Source organism: Aphelocoma coerulescens, chromosome 8 (genome assembly GCF_041296385.1).
Source record: "Aphelocoma coerulescens isolate FSJ_1873_10779 chromosome 8, UR_Acoe_1.0, whole genome shotgun sequence".
NCBI lineage: Eukaryota > Metazoa > Chordata > Aves > Passeriformes > Corvidae > Aphelocoma > Aphelocoma coerulescens.
This window is the reverse complement of record NC_091022.1, coordinates 8,549,868-8,569,879: the sequence shown is the minus strand read 5'-3', so window position 1 is coordinate 8,569,879 and position 20,012 is coordinate 8,549,868. Positions and strand designations below refer to the sequence as shown.

At 49.4% G+C, this 20,012-nt stretch overlaps 2 protein-coding genes across 25 annotated transcripts in view; both read right to left on the bottom strand.

Moving 5' to 3' along the window:
- Window positions 1-11,168, bottom strand: part of MTA1 (metastasis associated 1) — a 76,782-nt gene extending 65,614 nt beyond the window's left edge. For all 6 annotated transcript variants that reach the window (XM_069022387.1, XM_069022388.1, XM_069022390.1 and 3 more), the window contains exon 1: window positions 11,036-11,168. In XM_069022387.1, the coding sequence (XP_068878488.1) occupies window positions 11,036-11,063 (28 nt within the window). In that variant the 5' untranslated portion in view covers window positions 11,064-11,168. The remainder of the gene's footprint in view (window positions 1-11,035) is intronic.
- A 7,768-nt stretch (window positions 11,169-18,936) lies between these two features.
- Window positions 18,937-20,012, bottom strand: part of PACS2 (phosphofurin acidic cluster sorting protein 2) — a 74,362-nt gene continuing 73,286 nt past the window's right edge. For all 19 annotated transcript variants that reach the window (XM_069022515.1, XM_069022522.1, XM_069022523.1 and 16 more), the window contains one exon: window positions 18,937-19,913. In XM_069022515.1, the coding sequence (XP_068878616.1) occupies window positions 19,795-19,913 (119 nt within the window). In that variant the 3' untranslated portion in view covers window positions 18,937-19,794. The remainder of the gene's footprint in view (window positions 19,914-20,012) is intronic.

The following is a 20,012-nucleotide window of genomic DNA, read 5'->3' as shown; positions in this document are numbered from 1 at the left end:
TGCATATTACAGTTCTCTGTGATCAGGCTACAACAATGACTGAGGAGCGTGGGAATACCAAAAGACAGTAAGGACCATCGCACAGATCATCACCTTCTGACAAACTCAAGATGTAGTTCTTCTTCTTGCCTGTGCTGTTATAGAGCAGAAGTACCCACATACATAAATCTATCCAAAAAAAGCCTTTATATCCCCTAATACTTTTTCTGAATATGCACAACAACTTGCTAGAAAACAATGAACTGCTAGAACACACAGACACAAGTACACTTGCAACAGTACAGCAGTTAAAACTAGAATGACAGCCTATAGACTACAGAAGATGAAAATCTTCCATAAAGGCAGTAAAATAATTGTTCTCAATTGGCAATTAACAGAATTTCTTTCTGCTCTCATATGCTTTTAAGACATTATTGCAAAAGAGCTTTCCTCTCTGCCAGAATTCTTCATGTCACCTGTTGCTTATGTCTACATCAGTCCATGGAAAAGAAAAAAGAAAAGGGGGTACAGCAAAATAAATAACACACACTGTCTAGAGGTCAGATATTTATCAGATTAGACATGTCTGAGCTACCTAATAACCTTATGGGCTTTTAGGTGATCAAGTTGCAAAAATGCCCAAAAGTATTTTTATCCTTCCCAATGCACACTTGCCTTTCCAGCTACAAGTGCTTCCTGAGGACTGACCTTGCTGAGTATTCCCTACCTTAACCCCCAGAAGTCTTACGCAGTGAGTACTGCACCAGCCTACAGAGGTACTCAGGATATGAGGGAGGCTGGAGCCTTCCTCTTCCCACACATGCTACCACTGCTGGGTACAATGTGCAATTCCAGACATGTGATAAAGAAGTAACTTCACAGTTGTAAATATTTCCCCTCCCCAATGCACAAAGCTGCTGCCCTGAATTAAAGATGACCATCAAGAGAGTGCATAAACTTATGATGAACTGCTTGTTTTATGACTTCTTTTACAGGAAGTATGTGCCTCCTCATACTCTGGGCTCTCCAATTCAACTTTGGGCCAGTTTCCTTCAGTAAGTTCCAGTTTTCAAATTATTCACCAGCTTTGTCCCCAAACTATCAATCATTTTACATTTTGGACAATACAATCCCTCTTGGTGTGAAAGAGGAGGCTGGAGAGGCAACACTACTTTCAGCCTCTAAGTCCTGCAACCTCACCTGGCAGAACCCAGGTCCAACTGCCTTCTGGCTGTTCAAAAAACACTCACAGCAGCAGTCACCCGATTAAATGTTTAGTTACAGAGCTGACAAGAGTTTCAACACAAAAAGTTTCATCAGCACAGTATTTTCATCACCAGAAAGGCAAAACTGAAACAGTTCTTTCTACTCCTAAAGGAATTATGGGGTCTAATATATCTGGCAATATACATAAACCAGGTATTAACAAATTAATGTCTTTCATGGATCAACGAAGGTATTGAAGATATACTGTCAGCACAGGCTCCATTTGTATTTACAGGATGGCAGTATTTGTGGCTACTCCATGCACTGGATGCAGCAAGCTGAGGATGAAGCAGCACATGATATGGGAAACACCAGCACTACCACCCAACTCCTTAAATAAAATGTGGAAATGCCAAGCACCCTAGCCTCTGAAATACCTAGAGCCAAGTAGTGAGGGACATGGCAAAAGCAAACATCTCCTGCAGAAATCTCCCCTCCATACAGTTAACAACAAACCATCACTAAATTTAGCAAGGATAAGTTGAAGTACCCCAGTTAAATCAAGCCAGCTTTGCTCTTGTTTCTTGAGCAAGGATTATCTACACACTCACGTGGTAAACAAAATGTTCACGTTATATTTTCTTCCAAATGTGCAGTACTAGAAAGGGACAGCCAATGTTACTTGGCTGTTTTGAGATGTAACCTATGGATCCCTTTTCCAACAGGCCTCCAAAAATCCAGGTTCAATATTACCCAAACCATAACTCAAAGGAGAAGCAATTCACAGTAAGGTCCATGTAACAGGACTATGGATTATGCACGGACCTATAAAAAAGTTGAGCCAGCTCTTCTAGCAAGAGTTATTGCAACAACAACAACAAAAAAAAAACAACACCAAACCACCAAACTTTGAAGGACCTGTACAAGTTACAAACAAAAACTAAAGTACCTTCCATACAGAAACCTATTCAAGACATAATCTATCTTTTTGAAGTAAAAAGAAAAATAAATCGAAGTTAATGACAAGCAACTGGATTGGACAAACTGTCAGTTGCTTGATCCAGTTTAAACTCTGAAACATTATGGTATTTGGAACTTCCCAGAGGTCTTCTGCTCTTTGTTTTCTATCATGTCAAGGGAATGGGCAAGAAAAATTCTTGTCCAGCCATCTCATATCATTTTTTGCCTGATTCTTAGTGAAACAAGGTTTATGCAACTCCATTATCCATGCATTAGTTCTTCCCTATTAACTCCTGAACCCTTTGTTCAGACATTTCACAGAGGGACAGAAGTCTCAAAGATAATTAGGTTCTGATCATTGTTCCCTATCTTAAAGACATAGATACAAAAACTACAAGAGAAAGTGAGAAAGGTAAGACAGAAATATGAAATGGTTCCTGTTTCAGAAACAATTAATAGATCAGGTTTTAAAGCAAATCACTGGAGATTCCACAATGTTCGGAGGAATTATCAAAAGTCCTTGCTTTCTTAGGCACCTCTCAACACCTCTATTGTCAGTGCTGCTCAAGGCAGGTCCTGGGCTCAATTAACTTCTAATCTGATTCACAATGGCCAGGTGTGCTCCCAAATATTTACCCTCTCTGCCAGAGAAGAAGGCAGGTATTCTGCCTCACAGCAATAGCCTAGGCACTGAAGACCTCAGCTCTGCACGAGGCACAAAGCTCACACAGATGGTACCTTTCCCAGTAAAAGTGTAACATTCCAAAGGAGGGGGAACAGAGGAAGGGAAAGAACCACCTCATGGAAGAAAAAACACAACTTTTAGATTGTCAATATCCTTATTTCTATTCCTCACAGCACTGTTGGCTGTTTTTGCTTACAGACATCTATGGAAAAAAACCAAAGGACAGGAGTCTGCTGGTACTTTTGACAAAGAGGTTATGGGTGTCAGCTGTTCTTCATGGGTCACTCTTAGGTAAGAGCTGAGCCACACTGAGGTAACTGCCATTAGGGATGCCACCTTAAAGTACACCAAAAGTTGGTACAAACAAGACTTGAAAAGAAACTGTGTGAGAATCCTGGAAATAAAATTAAGCTTCTAAAGCACTACCCTGAGGACAAAGAAGCAATTCTGGTGTTAGAAATCAATTATATGGCAGTTCAAGAAAACTAATTTCAATTCATCCACTCCCAATATTCCAGCTACAACTAAGGCACATTTGCATGTGGCTGACACTTCAGGTTCACTGAGTCAACTCCTTTCAGCTTCCTGCAGAACAAGCATACACTAAACATTCATGGAGAACCACTTTTTTTATTCTGTGCTTTACAGGAGGTATCTAAGCATGATTTGAAGGCCTCTGGACACAAAGCCTGTTCTGCGTTGCCTCTTCTGCCACTTCACTTCCCAAGAACGTAGCCATATAAACATTTTCTGCAGTAGCAAAGCTGTAAGCCTATGTAATTTCAGCTGCATCCAGTGCCATTCTTTGTGTGTCAATACCATGGAAATTGTTCAGGCTTAAAAATAGAAAAACCTTTCCCCAAAGGTGTGTTGTAAGGGAAGACCAGGATGGTCTAATTTAGAGAAGAGTCACTTGACCAGAGAAACACTCGAGCAGACAGAGAAACTAGTAAGAGTTTCTTACTTAAATCATGGGGGAATATTTGGAGTGGGTAGGGGGAATGGGAGTATCCTCAAGCTACAGCCTAACAACAATCACCATCTGTAGCAGCCAAGAAAACAGCCTGTTCCGTTGTAATTCTCATTGCTAAGGACAGATAAGAAAAACATTACTTTCCAAAAAGATATTTAGGCAGCAAAGAAGATAACAAGAAATTAGCATCGTGTCCCCTGCAAGAGTCTCAAGAGTTGCAAAACAAGAACCTCTGCAGTACTCAAGACACCAAGTTTGGCATCACCCTCAAGAAACTAACTAAAAAAAGTTGTGTTTCTTGTTTGGGTTTGCTTGTTTGTTTAAGAGCAACGTTGAACTTCAGTTTGTCAATGTGAATTAACTGCTTAGGCCACACTATGACAATATATTAAGTCCAGAGGTAGGGGTTTCAGTGCCAGATCAGAAACATCACGGCTTTACAATGTAAAACACGGACAAAGTGTGAACTCCTGCCAGCGTTTTTGCAGATGTTTCTTCAAACAAGAGTGCCAGTGAAGCTGATTCATCCCCCGCCCTCTCATACCACCCCCTCAAATTCTGACAGCCTCTCCTTGGATGGCAGGAGGCCTGCACATGGTAAACCCAGTTAGGCACTCACACAGGTCAAAAACTGTCTCCAACCAAACCAATTCCTGCCCTGCTCCACCGCACAGCCCCAGGCCAAGCTGTGCAAGCCCAGCAAAGGAAGCAAGGAGAGGACAGCAACAATTGTTTAAATGGACACCCCACCAAAAGAAACATCTTAAATCAACACTATCAAAAGAAACATCCACAGAAACTGTCTCACTTGGCTGGTTCAAATTTGCTCAGATGTTGACAACTTAACTCTATAAGGACAAGTCCTGTGCTAAATCAGGAATCATCTGTTCACGCCACACTAGCTTTATGCTTGGTCAAGTGTCATCTGTCCTCCTACATCTTGCATGAAAGCATAAAGTCCCCAAATTAACCAGAGCACGTCGTGTGCAATTTAACAGAAACATTACCATGGGCCACATGTGACACAGATCATGATCTGGCAACGCACAGAACCAGAGCTATGAAAGCCCAGGCACCGTGAAGACTCAACAGCTTGCAAGTAACACACGTGCAAAAGACCGGAGAAGCCCAAATCTTTCCTCCACTTGCACACTCACTTTAAAGCCACCAACTAACCTCTTTGCTTTGCTTCACTGATCAACGTCAAGTAAAAATGATCTCAGAAACGCTTCTCCTTCCTAAAGGTGGTCCAGCCAAAGAGCTGGAAGAGAATAACGTGCACATGGTTTCTTCTGGACTGGGCTAAAGCCTAGAAGTTCGACCAGTACTTTGCAGGTCCTTCCAGACTTGGTTTTACAAGTTAAGAGGGGACAAGGAACCATTCCAGACCTTCAAAGACACTCTGAAGCGGGGCCTCTTTATATATTGGACTTATGGTGATGAGCTCCAAAGACCTAGGACCATAATAGCTTACAAGAGCACCTTTCCCAACTGTTCCAGTTATCCAAACCTCATGGGAAACTGAGGCAAAGCAGCTGCAGGGCTTGATCTCTTACCTGCTTGGGGATTTAAAAAAAATAACGTGCTTGGAAAGCAACAACATAGAGTGTAAAAAACACCTTACTTGGTTCAGAAGTAAGACTGACTTCACAGGTTACCTTTTACCAGCAGATGCCCAGAACTATCAGAAGCCAACCTCCTTTCAAGCAACCCCAAACTGCTCAGGAGTGGTTTATAAATAAAACTAAAAACAGTAACAGCAACCACCTCATTCTCTTCTCATCCTACTGGGGAGACACTATGCACACTATTTATTTAAAGTCAGGATGCTCAGACATCAAAAGTTGCTTGAAAAACAACTAGATGCATGTGAAAGGAACATCTTTTACATTCACCAAAATCTTACTAGTTAAACGAAACAAGTTTTAGGAGTCCTTTTTCAACAATTTCTTATCAAGTGCCTTTTATTCACCATCACTGAAAGGCAAAACACACAAGACTGACAGACCCTGAGGGCTGTTAAGGAGCAAAACAGGCACTACCAAGGAGTGACTCAGCCACTCCTCAGACCTCCAGCAGTGTCCCCTATCCCAGCCCTCCCAGAAGGCTGCCCTGGCACAGTCTCCCACTCACCAGCCCAGGAACTGTCTAAACTCACTAACAGAGCAGAAGCCTGTCTCTGCTTCTCTGCTGACTTTTCAACGGGCCAGTGACACCAACCTGGCCAAAGAGGCAGCCAAGAAAAAATGAGAAAAGGCAGGAGGTGAGCACCACCCTGCTGGGACAAGGAGGGGGAAGCCAGCTTACCCCCTTTGGCAGAAACAAGCTTAGTCCTTTCATTCCATTGTGCCAGCTGCAAATGGTTTGCAGCTATTACAAATCCAGAGTTGTCACAGCTCTAGCCCCCAAACACACCTAAGCTGGCTGACAACACTCTCCTCCATGCAGCATTTCCCAATAAAAAGCTAAATGCTGAAGCAGTCCGATATGGGGGAGAGGGGAAAGGGAAGGGAAGGAAAGGAAGACTGCAAAACATGCAAGATAAACTTGTGTAACTAGAAACAATGAAAGGAAAAGATGAAGAAACCCACTGCCTAGCTGTTGCTGAGAGGTGATAAGCTAGCTGTCCTAAATTCATTAGGGCCAATGACTGCAGACTATTAGTAATTTTAAAGAATAAACTCTCATTTTTATCTTTACAGGTTATTTAATACCTCTCTCCACTAAACCCACTCTCAGCTCAGGTTACCTGCAAAGCTAGAAAACAAAAACCCAGCAAACTCAACCAAAATAAGGATATTGCACAGTAAGCCCTTCTGCCACCCAAAACACATGCATGCTCACAACAAAGAAAGGGGACAGGAGAAGGTTTACAAGTGATCTTGCAGCTAAATTATCTGAATTTGCTCCAGATTCGGACTCAGCAACATGTTCTAAGCAAGCTTCCTTAAAAGCTCTCAGTTCTTTACCAGGAAAGCTCAAACAATTATTACTGACATTATTGTGATGTCAAGAAGACTGATGCACCATCCCTGTGCTCACAGCTCTGCGGTAGCAGTATGGAAGAGCTGCAGGCTGCCACGAGAGCCTGGATGCCAAGTGGGGGTATGGAATGGGATGGGGGCAGGTCAAACCACAGTCTCCAACCATGCATTAATAGTACCCTATAGTAACAGAGAGATGATGCCATATTGCCATTCTTAAAAACTTTGGGGACTATGCTGAAATAAGATGTGTGACTGCAGCAAAGGCAGACACACCACCAGCAGCTATAAAGTAATGAACAACATCAAGTAAGTTCTGGAGCTTCAGCCTCCAGCACACTGGAATAAAGCTGCTGTGAACCTTAGGTGCCTATGTCAGGCACTGAGGGTCATCACTTCCCTCACTTTAAAGGTGTTAGAAGCAGCAAGTACTTCTGTGCCTGAGTGACTTGTGATCAGATCTCCCAATGCCATTTAAACATACCTTAAATGTACCACAGAGTCAAAAACAGTGATAATTTTGTAGCCAAGCATGCTCTCAAACAAGAAGGTAACTCGTAAAAGTCAAAAGCACATAAAAGATTCCATCTAAAAGCATAAATTGACATTTATCTCAGCAAAAGTATTGTCTTCAGTAGTTTTTCCTCCATCCTTCCTATCCTTTCTTTCCCCATCCCCTTGTTCCCTGCCCTCCCACTGAGCCCATTCAGCTGTTCACACAGTCCCACAGTGAACCAGATTGGGTAGCTGATGCAAGATTAAAAATAATCCAGGAAAAAACAAAAAGTGAGGAGGAGGGAGGTGGAAAAAATTAAGTTCCTCAAATCAGTGCAAGATGGAAATGCAAAAAATCATTGTTTCATTGCATCAAGGGAATGCCATAGGGGCACAAACCTGCAGTGGGGCTCAGTCAATTGCCACCACTAAAGGAATACTTGTCGCACTAGAGCCAAGCTCTCCTGGAGAAGGCGGAGACAGAATAGTCTCTTGATACCAAGACGACCTGTTCTCTTCCAGGCAGCTGACACAGCACTCTCCTGAAAGCGGAGCCTGGCACTAGCTACAACAATGAACATCTCTCTCCCACATGCATTTTTTCATTAGAGGCCCCAAATTCCAGCTCAGAGGTCCCAAGCTTCTCCGATCTGGTGTTTATCCAACATTCCCATACGGTCTGTGATTGTGCAGGCTGCCAGTCCGCGCTCCACGAAGAGGCAAACCAGCGCACTGTGACTCCTTCCAAGTGAAAGCAGTCCACTTTCTTCATGCCGCCATTTGCTTCATGGCTGTACAGCAGCTGCTAAGAAAATCTTCACTTCTGCTACACTAAAGACAGGCAATTCCAGGATTTCCTTCTGGCCAACGACTAAGATCCCCCATTTCATTTTGGAGCTTGATACACTGGCATTCTTCCCCACACATTTCCAAAATTTTACATCCCTCCTGAACTGTGCTAGCTTGTTACAGTCTCATTTGTATTGGAAATCAACTCCCTCCCCATCAGAAACCTAGCAGGAGAAACTTGGCAGGATCCAGGAGAACCAGTTGCTCTCTCCAAACAACTGATGCCACCAGTCAACTTATCCACAGAGCCTGACAACCATTCAAGGGGTGGCTCCTAAGCCCCCCAGCATGGTCACTCTGCTACTCAACACAACAGGAAGACTTCAGCCACCACAGTGCAGGCTCCTCAGCTCCTCTACCCAGAAACACATGAAGAGAACAACACACTTCATGTCCTCTTGTTGTCAAGACAGCACTGGCTTCTGAAAACAAAAATTTGTGGTGTTTCATGACCAGGCCTAAAGCAGTGACCATGCTTTCTGAGTGAACATACACTTCCAGGAGCAGTATTGATCTGTAGTGAGCAAGCTGCTTTTGGCAGCTGTTAGGTCTGGAGTTCACGTGGCGCATCCGGTAGTCACAAGTGTAATAAGAGATTATCTGCTGAGTGTTTGTCTTCCAGTGGGAAGCATATGAAATGACTATGCACAAATCCCATTCCGGATTTAATCCTGCCCTGGAGTTCACACACAACTTCAGTACACAAAACCATTAGTGGGAGATAGCAGCACCAGAGGTCAGAAACAATTCGATAACACACACTCCTGGGCTCAGGCTGAACAGATCTCTCACACAGAAACAGCTGCATCCATCCATATGTTGATCTTGGTAATACATCAAATCAGGACTTCATCCATATGGACCATAACAGAACACTGTAACCTTGGCTATCAGCCAGCTGCCTTGCCCTCTGCCCAGAAAGGCCACGGAGCAAATCCTGGGCACCATTTCCAAGAGCAGGAAGGACAAAAAGGTAACTGAGACCAGCCAAAATGGATATTCCAAAGGCAAATCATGCCTGACCAACATGACTCCCCCATCTGGGACAAAGAGACTGGCTCTGTGGCTGAGGGGAGAGCAGGGGGTGTCGGACACCTTGACTTTGTGTCAAAGGCCATGTTAACTCTCCCACAGCATCCTTCAAACCAAAATACTCAGAAAACTGGGCAATAAAGGTAGGAGGAAAACTGTAACATCAGGTTCAAAGGATCACAATCAGCAGTTACAACCTTCACCGGGCTGCTGGTTACTAATGGCATCTCTCAAGGGTCAGCCAACCCTGCTTAGAAGCAGGGATACGGTGAGGGATAATAGGAAAAGGGACCCCAGCTAGAACAAGAGAAAATCCATCCAAGCACACAGAAACAAGTATTTTCTATAAGCATGGTCAAATACTGGACAGGGCCCAAAGTAAGGGTGGCATCACCATTCTTAGAGCCTGGGATGGACAGAGCCCCAAGCACTCTGATCTATCAGGACATTTTCTAGCACGAGGTCAATCTAGAGACCTCCAGAGATGCTTTCCCACCTTCTCTGGGATGCAGAGATATAGCCATACAAAATGCTAAGAGATGACACTCACCACAAGACTTGGCCATTCAGTGCTGAACAAAAATTTCCAGGAAACAATTCCCTTCACAAGTCACACCAGGGTGAATTTCCAGAACTCATCTTGCCTATCATCCTACTCTCAGCATCTCCAAACAAACATAATGCTACACGCACACTATCAGCTTGGGGCAACCCAAGACAAAAAGGTGGGACAGTCAAGAGTTACCTCCTATAGCTCTACGAAACCAGGTGCAACCAGAAAAAAAGTACAAATGTGACAAAAGAAATGGTGTTTTTCCGGGTAAAAAGTAATGGTAGGCCAGAACAGCAGAAAGAACAGAAAGTAGTTGTTGATGGAGAGCAGCCAGACAGGATGGCTTGGCCACCTTCGCTATATTTTTTCTCTTGTTTACTTTACTTTGGTTTTGCATAACTCCACAAGAAACAGGGCATTTTGAACAGGAGGGAACTCCACAAAAACATCTTCCTGTACAGCCTATAGTCCTGGGGAGAAGGAAGCTCCACAGAACAGCTTTTATGAAGGAAAATGGCCGAGCACAAATTCATGCCAGACCACCCTCAGTTTATATTCCATAAAACACAGTCCCAAACCCCGTTGCCTCTCCTTTCTCTTCACGTGAGCCAAAACAAAGGACAATCAGACAGGAGCGCAACCCTGAATAGAAGACTAATGGGAAAGCATACAACGAAACAGCAAGAGTGGAAGGGGAGGCCAAGATCTGCAGGACGTGCCTCACATCAGCCCCCTGGTCTACCAGCAGCCTCTGCCCATCTTTGTGCTCTTTATCTCAGCAACTCCTCCTGGATCCCCACCCCGACAACCTCGCATGACCCCCCATCCGAGCAGCCTCTCTCTCCACGCCGGGGCCCATCCCGGGGCCTGCCCCCACGGCTGCTGTTCCAGCCCCGCTCACCCATCCCACCCTGCCCCAGTCCCGGATCTGCTCCAGCCCCCGAGCCCCCACCACCCCGAACCTCACATGCCTCGTCTCCCTACACCCTGGTACCCCGTACGGCCCCACGCGGCTGTTCCCCCTCACCTCAGCCATCCCGCTGCGCCCACCGCCCCGGCTCACCCAGCCCCGGGCGCAGCGCCCCGGCTCGCCCCGCGCCGGGCCCCGCAGCCCTTCACCCCGTGTAACCGCACGCCAGGCCTCCCCTCCCGCGGGCAGCCCCCAGGCCCTTGCCCCACGCCCACGCCCGCGGCCCCCTCCCGGGCTGCCCCGGCCGCCGCCCGCCCCGCCCCGGGCCTGCCCCGCCGGGCCCCGAGCGCCGGCCGCACGCGGGAGGCAGCGCGGGGCGGGCGGGTGGCGGGGCCGGGGCCGCTCTTACCTCCGACCCGGTACATGTTGGCGGCCATGCCCGCGACCGGGCCGGGTGCGGGGCGCGGGCCGCTCCCGCCGCCTCCGCCTCCAGGTGCCGGATCCGCTGGAAAATGGAGGCTGGAGCAGGCGGCGGGGGAGGGGAGCGGGGGAATTAAAGGGGCCGCGCCGGCGGACGGGGAGGGAGCGAGGCGGAGGGCGGGGCGGCGGCCCGGCGGAGGGGGCCCGGCAGCGGCGGCGGCGGCGGGAGTGGGAGGGAAGGAGGGGAGCGAGCCAGAGCCGCCCGCCCGCGGCGTGTGAGGGCGGCGCTCCGGCCTGCGAGGGGAGGGACGGGATGGGAGCGAGCGGGGTTGGGGGTGGCACGGCCTCCTCACACACACAGAGGGAGAGAGTGAGTGTACATACACAGAGACACACACAGACTGCCTGTACACACACACACACAGTCTGTAGACAAACACAGAGAGCACCCCTGCTCACACACACAGAGTACACACACAGAGCCGCTCCTTGCACACACACTCAGCCTCCCCTCACACGCAGGCCGCCTGCCCTCACACACAGACTGCCTGTACACACCACAGTGGCACACACACTGACTGCCTGTACACACACACAACACCCCTATCCTCACGCAACCCTCCTCACCCAGATCTCCGGTCCCCACACTGGCTCAGCTCCCCTCATGCACCGGCCCTGACCTGGCATGGGCAGCCCTACACACACAAACACCAGACTGTCCTCAGGTACAGCCTCACACACACACACACACACACACACACACACACACGTGGTGCTGTGCTCACACATATGTGCCTGTACACACAGCCCTTCTCCTGCACGTGCACCTGTATTCACACACAGCCTCCATCATGTACAGGCACCACCTGTGGTTTTGGACAGCCCTCACGCTGCCTTGCCCTCACACACACACACAGAGTCTTCCTCACACACACCCGACTGCCACAGGCCATCCACACCCTGGGCAGGAACAGCAGGTCCCTGCACAGACACAGCCCTCCTTGTGCACACCCACAGCCTGCTCACACCTGCTCCCCGTGTACATCTCTCCAGCCCTACACACACCTCCTGCTCACACTCCCCACTCCTGCACTGTCTCGCTTGGGTCCCCTCTGCACTTGTGTCCCCCAATGCCGTACTGGGGCTTTCCCCCCTCCTCAGGTGTCAGCCTGAGAGGTGAAAGGATGGGTTTAGCTTTCCCTTGCTCACTGACCTGCTGGTGTCACTGGTCCTGGGCATGCCAGGGCTGTGCCACGCAGGTACATCCCTTCTTCAGCCTGGCACAGCTCCTGTCCAGGTGTTTCCTCAGTAGCCCTGCAGTGGTTACACAACTGTTGAACAGTTGTCAGCTCCAGATCACTCTGCAAAACTTGCACGTTACCACTGCCACTTCCTCTCCTACAGGAACTGACAGGCTGATGCCAAAAAACACACCAAGACACTACCATTCTGTGGTATGTAACACCTTTACAGCAGGTTCCCCAGCAAGCGCTGACAAAGTACAGCAGTGAAGGTGACAGGCCATCCCCCCGAGGACTTCTCCATGTGTGTGGCCAAGGCTGGATGGTGAACCTCTATGAAAAGCTACACCTCTGATGGTCAGCAGAAGCAGACCTGGAGCACTGCTGGCCTCTAAGGCAGGGCAGGATGACTACACTTGCTCCTTCGCTCCATCACAGAGCTGGAGAGTCACCTGCTGTTGCCCAAGCCAGGTGACACCCTAGAACCTCTCCACACAGTCACACAGGTCAGGATAGCCAAAAAATACCTGTCATGAAACTCTGCTGGAGTAAGTGGTTAACAGTGCAAACAGTTGTACCCTTTACCAGGGCTGCTGCCTGCAGTCTCAGCAGTGCTTCTCATAAAGTCCTGAAACACCTACATAAGACCACCCAAAACATTGACATCTGACAAAACATATATATTTTTCAGAAAGATAGGGCTCTTGTTACAGTTTGCTTTGTGTGTTAGGAAAAAAACCCTATAACACCAAATCTCTAAGAGTCCTCAGATCCCAGGAGGGCACAGGGCTCTGCTTTTATGTTTCCAGTGTGTGCGAGGAACACAGCTGAGTGAGGAAAACACTTCTGGGGGTGAAAATCGGTCAGCCAAAAAAGGTCAGTGCACCGGGGAGCACCACCGTGATATTTCCTCCTTCCTGAGCCATCCAGGGAAGCGCGTGCCGGCACAGGCGCCGAGCACACCGCGGGACACGAGGGCTGGCTCTCCCCAGGCTGCTGCTGCAACCGTTCTGCCGAGCTGAAAATAATCCAGTAGGACACAGAAAAATTATCCAGAACAAATATTTACAAATCCCATCCCAGCGCCCTTGGTAGTTGCACATGAAGAAGCAGACGGTCACACAGTGTTGACTGCTTTTTCCAGATGCTAAACCGTGTTTTAAACGATAGCAACAAAAACGTGTCAGAACTTCCCTGCTGTTCCTCTTCCAGGTTAAGCAACCGCTGTGGTCAGGGCCAGGGCGTTGTGCAGTGGGAGGGAGGTGAGCCGGAGCCGGCGGACACAGCCTGGGAAGTAGCAAGCTCTTGCAACGCCCCATCTCCCACCACCAAACCCCATTCCCATGGGTGCCACCGACTCCCACCATGCAAACCCAGACCTCCCAGAAGGCTTTTGGTGCATCTTGGCAGGGCATCACTTGCGTTTGACACCTCTCCCATGGCAGTGAGGGTGCACGTGATCTGAGAAAGGCCCAGACCTGCAAAAGAAAGATGCCAGTGCTTTGAGAGCCTAGTCCTAGGCTGCCTGGCAGAAACTGGTCTGTCCCAGTGCCTGCTGATGAGGGAAGCTCTCTGGGCCCATTGCATGCAACCTGGTACACCCCAGCCCCAAGTCATTCTTGCTCCACCCACCAGCCCTCATTTCCTTCTCCTCTCTTCCAGGCAACAGGACAGTGTGCCAAGGGCACTTGGCTTGGTGCACTCCCTGCTGATGTGGGGCTGGGCCTCTGCTTCCCCCACCAGCACGAGCCTCCCCACCACCCTAGTCCCCTCCACTCACTCCCTCATTCATGTGCTGAGACAAGTTCCTCCATGGGCTCTAAAAGGTGATGCTCAGAATGTGCCTCTTTCATACAGCCAGGCCATCAGTGCAAGTTTACAGCTGAACCTGTGCAGACAATACACGGCCAAAACACAGCCTTCACATGTTTGTCTCCCCCAGCTCTCCCATGGTGCACCCCCATTTCACCACTGGCCAGATCCTCTCCATGGCTTTTGGTGCTGTTTCTGCACTCTGGAGTACTGAGTTTGCCCTCTCATGAACTACCCCCCCCTTCCTCCTGCCTGGAATGATCCAGTGCCTGCTCTGTGCCAGCACATGTGGGTCTTGTGTCCCCTCTTCCAGAAAGGGCTTGGGCCATAAATGCATCTGCACCTGGACAGGCCATGCAGAGGATCTTTGCTCCAGCAGCTGCCACCCCTCCACCCCTCACCCTCGGGTCAGGAGAGCACAAGGATACAGGCTGCTCCAGCACAGCATTCCCATTTCTGCCTCCAGCATCCTGTATCCTAGGGACCATAGCCATGGGCCCATTTCTCAACATTACTTCTTCACCTTCCTTCTTCAAACCAACTGCTTAGCTCTTCTCTTTCCTTCATCTCTCCACCTTCTGACTCCCCAGCACCAAGCCCAGGTGCTTGGAATCTCACACATCCCTGTCGCTGTACCATGGTCCTCCCAGGAGCACACACAGCTTCAGGCTACTACAGCCTCAATCTTCCCCCCAAGATGCCCCCCTTGGTACCCCAACACTACCGTGTCCATCCAACGCAGCCCCCCGATCAGAAACAGGCACCAGCCTGGTCCCTTCTTGCTGTGCAGAGGTGAGGACTGAGTGCTGGAGAGGGCTGTCAGATCCAGGAGTGCTGCAGGAGGTGAGCAGGTCCTTCTGGGAAAGGATGCAGCCGAAAGAACAGCAGGGCTGCAAAAAATGCAGGAGGGCTGGATGCTGGGAAGGACGTGCCAATCCACCAGCTCTGCCCTGGAAGTGGCAGCTGGATAAATAACACAAGAGAACCCCCAGAGCAGAAAGCCATGCTGCTGTTTCCTGCTGGAGACAACTGCCCCAGTCATGCCAGAGCAGCCCCTGCTGAGAGATGACTCAGGGAACAGGTGTGTGCTTTCATGTCCAGTTTTATTAGTGTTGCATTAGTACCATAAAATAGTTGACGAGGTCGAGCACGTTGCAGTTTGTTCCAAAAAAAAGGCTATTTACATTTAATCTGTCTTCATAAAAAACAACCCTAGAACCCAAACAATACAACAATGAAACAGATGGACAACTCGGGAATCTACAAAGTGGTAACATCCCCTCACGCTGCAGTCCAGACAAGCCTGGTGACATGCAGCCCCAGAATTCAGGCGCTTACCCACGGCTGGGGCACGTCCGCAGCCGGCCAGGCAACGCTCTGGCCACTGTCCAGCCAAGACTCCAACCAGCAGCTGACTGGATGTGGCCCCAGAACAGTGCTCTTCCTTAAGGAAACCAGCGACCTGCTGCTTTGCAAGTTGGCACGTCCCCTTCTGCCCCAGTCTGTCCCAAAGCACCAGAGTGATCCTTCCTGCAGGAGCCGGCCCTGCCAGGAACATCTCCCATGAGAACACCACTGAAGAGTCTCCAAGAAACCTCCACGAGATGCTGCTGCTCGTTTCTGGCCTTCTCCTGCCAGGTTAAGCCCAGAGGGAGTGTCATACTAAAATGCCACTAGTCAAATATCTGCCAAGATCAAGACCTGCCCCCCCAGATGAAGGGAACAGAGACACTGCATCCAACCTAACTTCAAGAAAGCTCCAGGTCCACAAGCCCTTTACAGCTGCATGACAGGACTGTCCTAATCCCAGTTTCCCAATTCCTCAGCACACCAAGCAACAGGAAAAGACCACTGGTTCTGCTGCCTCTTGCCATGATTTTCCTCTCAACCTTGGAGATTCCAGGTGCAACATCCTCTGCCCTGACTCTCCAGTGCTCCCACCAGCACATGCTGCTGGTAAGAAACACGACAGGGCCTTTGTTGCAACCACAGGTTAAGCACAGGGCAATGTGGTCCCTGGCTGAGTTTGATGATGGAAAGCAAACAGGCACATCTCCTCAGCCCCAGAAACCTCCCAGCCACCTACCCCCACCCTCTCTGCAGGATAAAGCCACAAGCTTTATCTAGTGTTCTAATTAAAGCAGCAAAACATAGCCAAAGAGACCATGGTTGTCCCCACACTCATGTGTAATTAAGGAGGACTCTGCAGTTACCGCTGTGATGTAAACGGTGGCAACTGAACTGGATGGGAACTGCAGCACTGAGCTAAAACAGCCACACGAGGTGTTCCCGACGCCACCAGTGCCACAGGAGAGCTAGCCCTGATTGAGCTCTGGCAGGGCTGAAGCCCAGCCTTTGTCTCCAGGAAACTCAAGCCAGAGGACCAGGAAGCACTCAAGGTGCAACACGATGCCACAAAACCCTTCCATCTTTCATCTGCTCTCCAGAGCTGCTAAACTAGGTCAGCGTCGTGCAGCTCAGCACAGAGCCAGCCTGCTCCCCAGAGCTCACCTCGGAGCCAGGCGGGGGCCCTGCCCAACAGCAGCGGGAAAAGAAACCAGCTGCTCTGTGAAGCCACAGCCAGAGGGGCAGGAGACTAGCTGTGGGGAGCTGGGGTGAGCTCTGGGACACAGAGAAAGGGACACACCAGAGGACACCACCTTCAAAGCACCTCCTGGCTGGAGATCCACTCAGATGCTGCCCGCCCCAGCCCCTGCCTTTGCTGTGAGACCACACAGTTCCAAAGCAAGCCCGACTTTAGGCTGAGTTTCGTCATTTGAGATGTACCTTCCCTGCCCAAATTCTCCAGAGCTGAACACAGAGCAGTGCTGTCTCTGCTCTAAACCATCCTTCTGCACTCACTGACATGGCCACAATCACCCAACCCCAGAGACTGGCACAGCTCTGCAGGCATGGGCCCACTGCTGCCCCAGAAGCTTTTCCTGGTCCCACAGCGAGGATCCCTCAGGTCCGTGGAGCTCACTCCCAGCAAGGTCCCCCCCAGAAACTGTCGGGGAAGTTGGGAGGGTGGGAGGCCTGAGATCAGTCACTCACTCATGTCACCAGGTCTAAAGACCCTTCCCAAAACAGTCTGAGCCACGTGCTTTGACATTCTTTTTTTTTTTAGAGACAGAAACCTGTTTCTACTCCAGACAGGGAAAGAAACAGCTGCACAAAGTGGCTCCACAGGAGAAACAACAGAGGCACAACAACCTGATCAGAGCTGTGCCACCAAATTTGCATGCCAGCCCTTGCCTCTAGGGCCAGGAAACACCACAGCCACCCCCTGGGCACACAGCTGCCCACAGGCAGGCCCAGCCTGCTACTGCTGGACTCCCTCTGGGATAACAAGGCTGAGAAGCCAGGATGTTTTCTTGCACAGAAGACGCATTTCAGAGCAACAACAGCTTTCCACAGGGGAGAAATCAAGCCCTCAGGTGTACCGAGAGTTTCCTGATGAATTTGCTTGTATAAAGTTAGAACAAAACACAAACCAACATGAAATGCAACGAGCAGAAGTGTTTCTCTCACACATACACACACACACAGAGTACAGCAGGGCAACACACATTTGATAGGCAGGACTCTGGAAACCCTGTCCTAGCTACCAGGTTTTTTCTTTACAGTAAGTTGAAATACAAAGAGGAGCACAGTGATGGTTCTCCCCTGACCCCCCAGTAAACAAAGTTATTGCAGTCAGTCAGTCCACCCCACCTCTGCAGCAGCACCACCAAGAGCTGCCCAGGCTGCACATGGCTCCCAGTGCTGGAACCCAGCCCAATCACCCTTGTCACACCAGCGTGAGACTCGAGGAAGAAATCACACACTGACTAATCTCCTTTACAAAGCTTTTTCTTTTGATGCAACAGCTTTGATAAAGATGTAATGTGCTTATACACCCTCTCCCACGCTGCTGCTGCTGCTAGGCAACGCTATACAGTCCCAGAGCATCAGCTCAGGTCACCCAAAAACACCAACTGAAGGACACAACAACATCCCAACTACAGCCCAGCTTCTGCCACAGCCAGGAGCCAGCACAGGGCAGGCAGGAAGGAACAGAGTATTGCAGCTAGACAGTGTGTCCTGCCCAGCAGCATGCCACCAGGCCTGGGACAGTGTCCTCCTCCCCCGCATGGTTTGAAGGGAATACCCAAGTCTCACAGCCAAGCAGTGCTAGGAAAGGGTTTCATGACATCAGTTGGTGAAGCAGCCTGAGCTGCAACAGGCACTAGATCCACCTCAGAACCTCTCTGCTAGCAGAGCACACCACCACTACCTGCCCAACAGAACCCAGGTGGTCCCTACACAGAGCAGGACCTGCCATGCAGTGCAAAGCGGGTTCCCCAAGCCTTTAAAAACCCAAGGGTAAGGGATCAGGTAAAAAAAAAGAAAATAAAGTTCAAAAGCATCACTGCCCTCAGAAAGTCCCTTCTGGAAATGCTCATAGAGCCTGGCCTGCCCATAAGGGGGGAACCCGAAAGGGCCCATCAGAAATTTCAGTCCCTTACTCTCAAATGCCAGAGATTTCTGTTCTTCCACATGGCAACAACACTCTGCTCCCCATGTCCCATCCACCACCTGACAGAGCAGCCCATGCCACCTCAGGTGTGCAGCGTGACAGATGGGCAGGAAGGCAGCTGGACATGCAGAGAGCCTGGCTGGCTCCCAGTCCAGCCCCTACAGTGATGCATCACTCCACAGACAACGGCTCATCTTCCTGGGTTTGTGTTTTCTTTTTGGCAAATTAATTTTTTCCTGTTATTTTTTGTTTTTATTTTTATCTTTTTTTTTAGAAAGCATTAAAAAAATCTGCAGCTGTTAAAAAAAATCCTTTCCCTTCCAAGGCTGGACGAGGTTTTATTGACAGGTAAATAATCGGTGTGAGTATGTAAATAGCAGCGACCCCACTGACGTGGTGCCCCTCAGCAGCACAGCCAGCTGGGGAACACAGAGACTGGCTCGGTTTGGTCATTGTCAAAGACCTGGGACACGGGAGTTTCCTTACACTTAGTGTTTCCCTAATTCCTGTTTCTGCCCAACCCTCCTCAGGCATCCCTTCAGCATGAACACCTGCCTGTCCCTGTGGCAGGCTCTGTGCTCCGAGGGGGATCTCCTCTCCAGACCTTCCTAACTCTGCAAGTGGCTTGTTTTCCAAACTGGACAGTTGAACTCCCTCCAGACTCGCTGATCTCTCATCCTTTGGCAGCAGGAAGAAAGACTGGCCATCCTTTTTTCCTAGAAATACAGAGGGAGGGGGCCAAACACACTGTAACGCACATGATCTTCTGCAAAATCCGCTCGAGCTGATCCACGGCTCCCCCAGCCCACTCACACCAATGAGGTCTCAGGTTAATAAGCAGTGCAGTTACTCAGCTATCTGCTTGTAAGTGGTAGGTGTTCTTGGGCAGGTTGCCTGCTCCTGCCAACTCCCCCACGACTTCATGTTGTCAGCACATCTATATTTAAGACTGGTTTGTTTTTTGTTGTTTTTTTTTTGCCTTTGTTTAAAGGGGTTTCCTTCCTTTGTAGTAAACTTAAGAGTTAATAGAAAAAAGTAATTCAAAAGTAATCCAAGCACATCTGTAATTAATTCTGCAGGAGAGGGCAGAGCGACGCGAGTCAGAGTTGGCACGCAGTTCCTGGCTCCTGGTGTGCAGTCCCCGGGACAGGCAGAAGGTCCCTGCACCGAGCACAGCTAGAAGTTAGATTTGGAGTGTCCAAATATGCAGATGGGAAAGTGCTTGACATGAGAGGACCACTGTGCTGCCAGCTGAAAGAACTTGACGTCGTTCCACTCCACCCCATCGATCAGGACTGCAGGGGAGGGTAAAAAGAGAGGAGAGTTAGAAAATACCGAGGGAGAGCAGCCAACCTGAGGCAGCTTTGCCAGAAGTCTCCCTGCAGAGGGAGGCC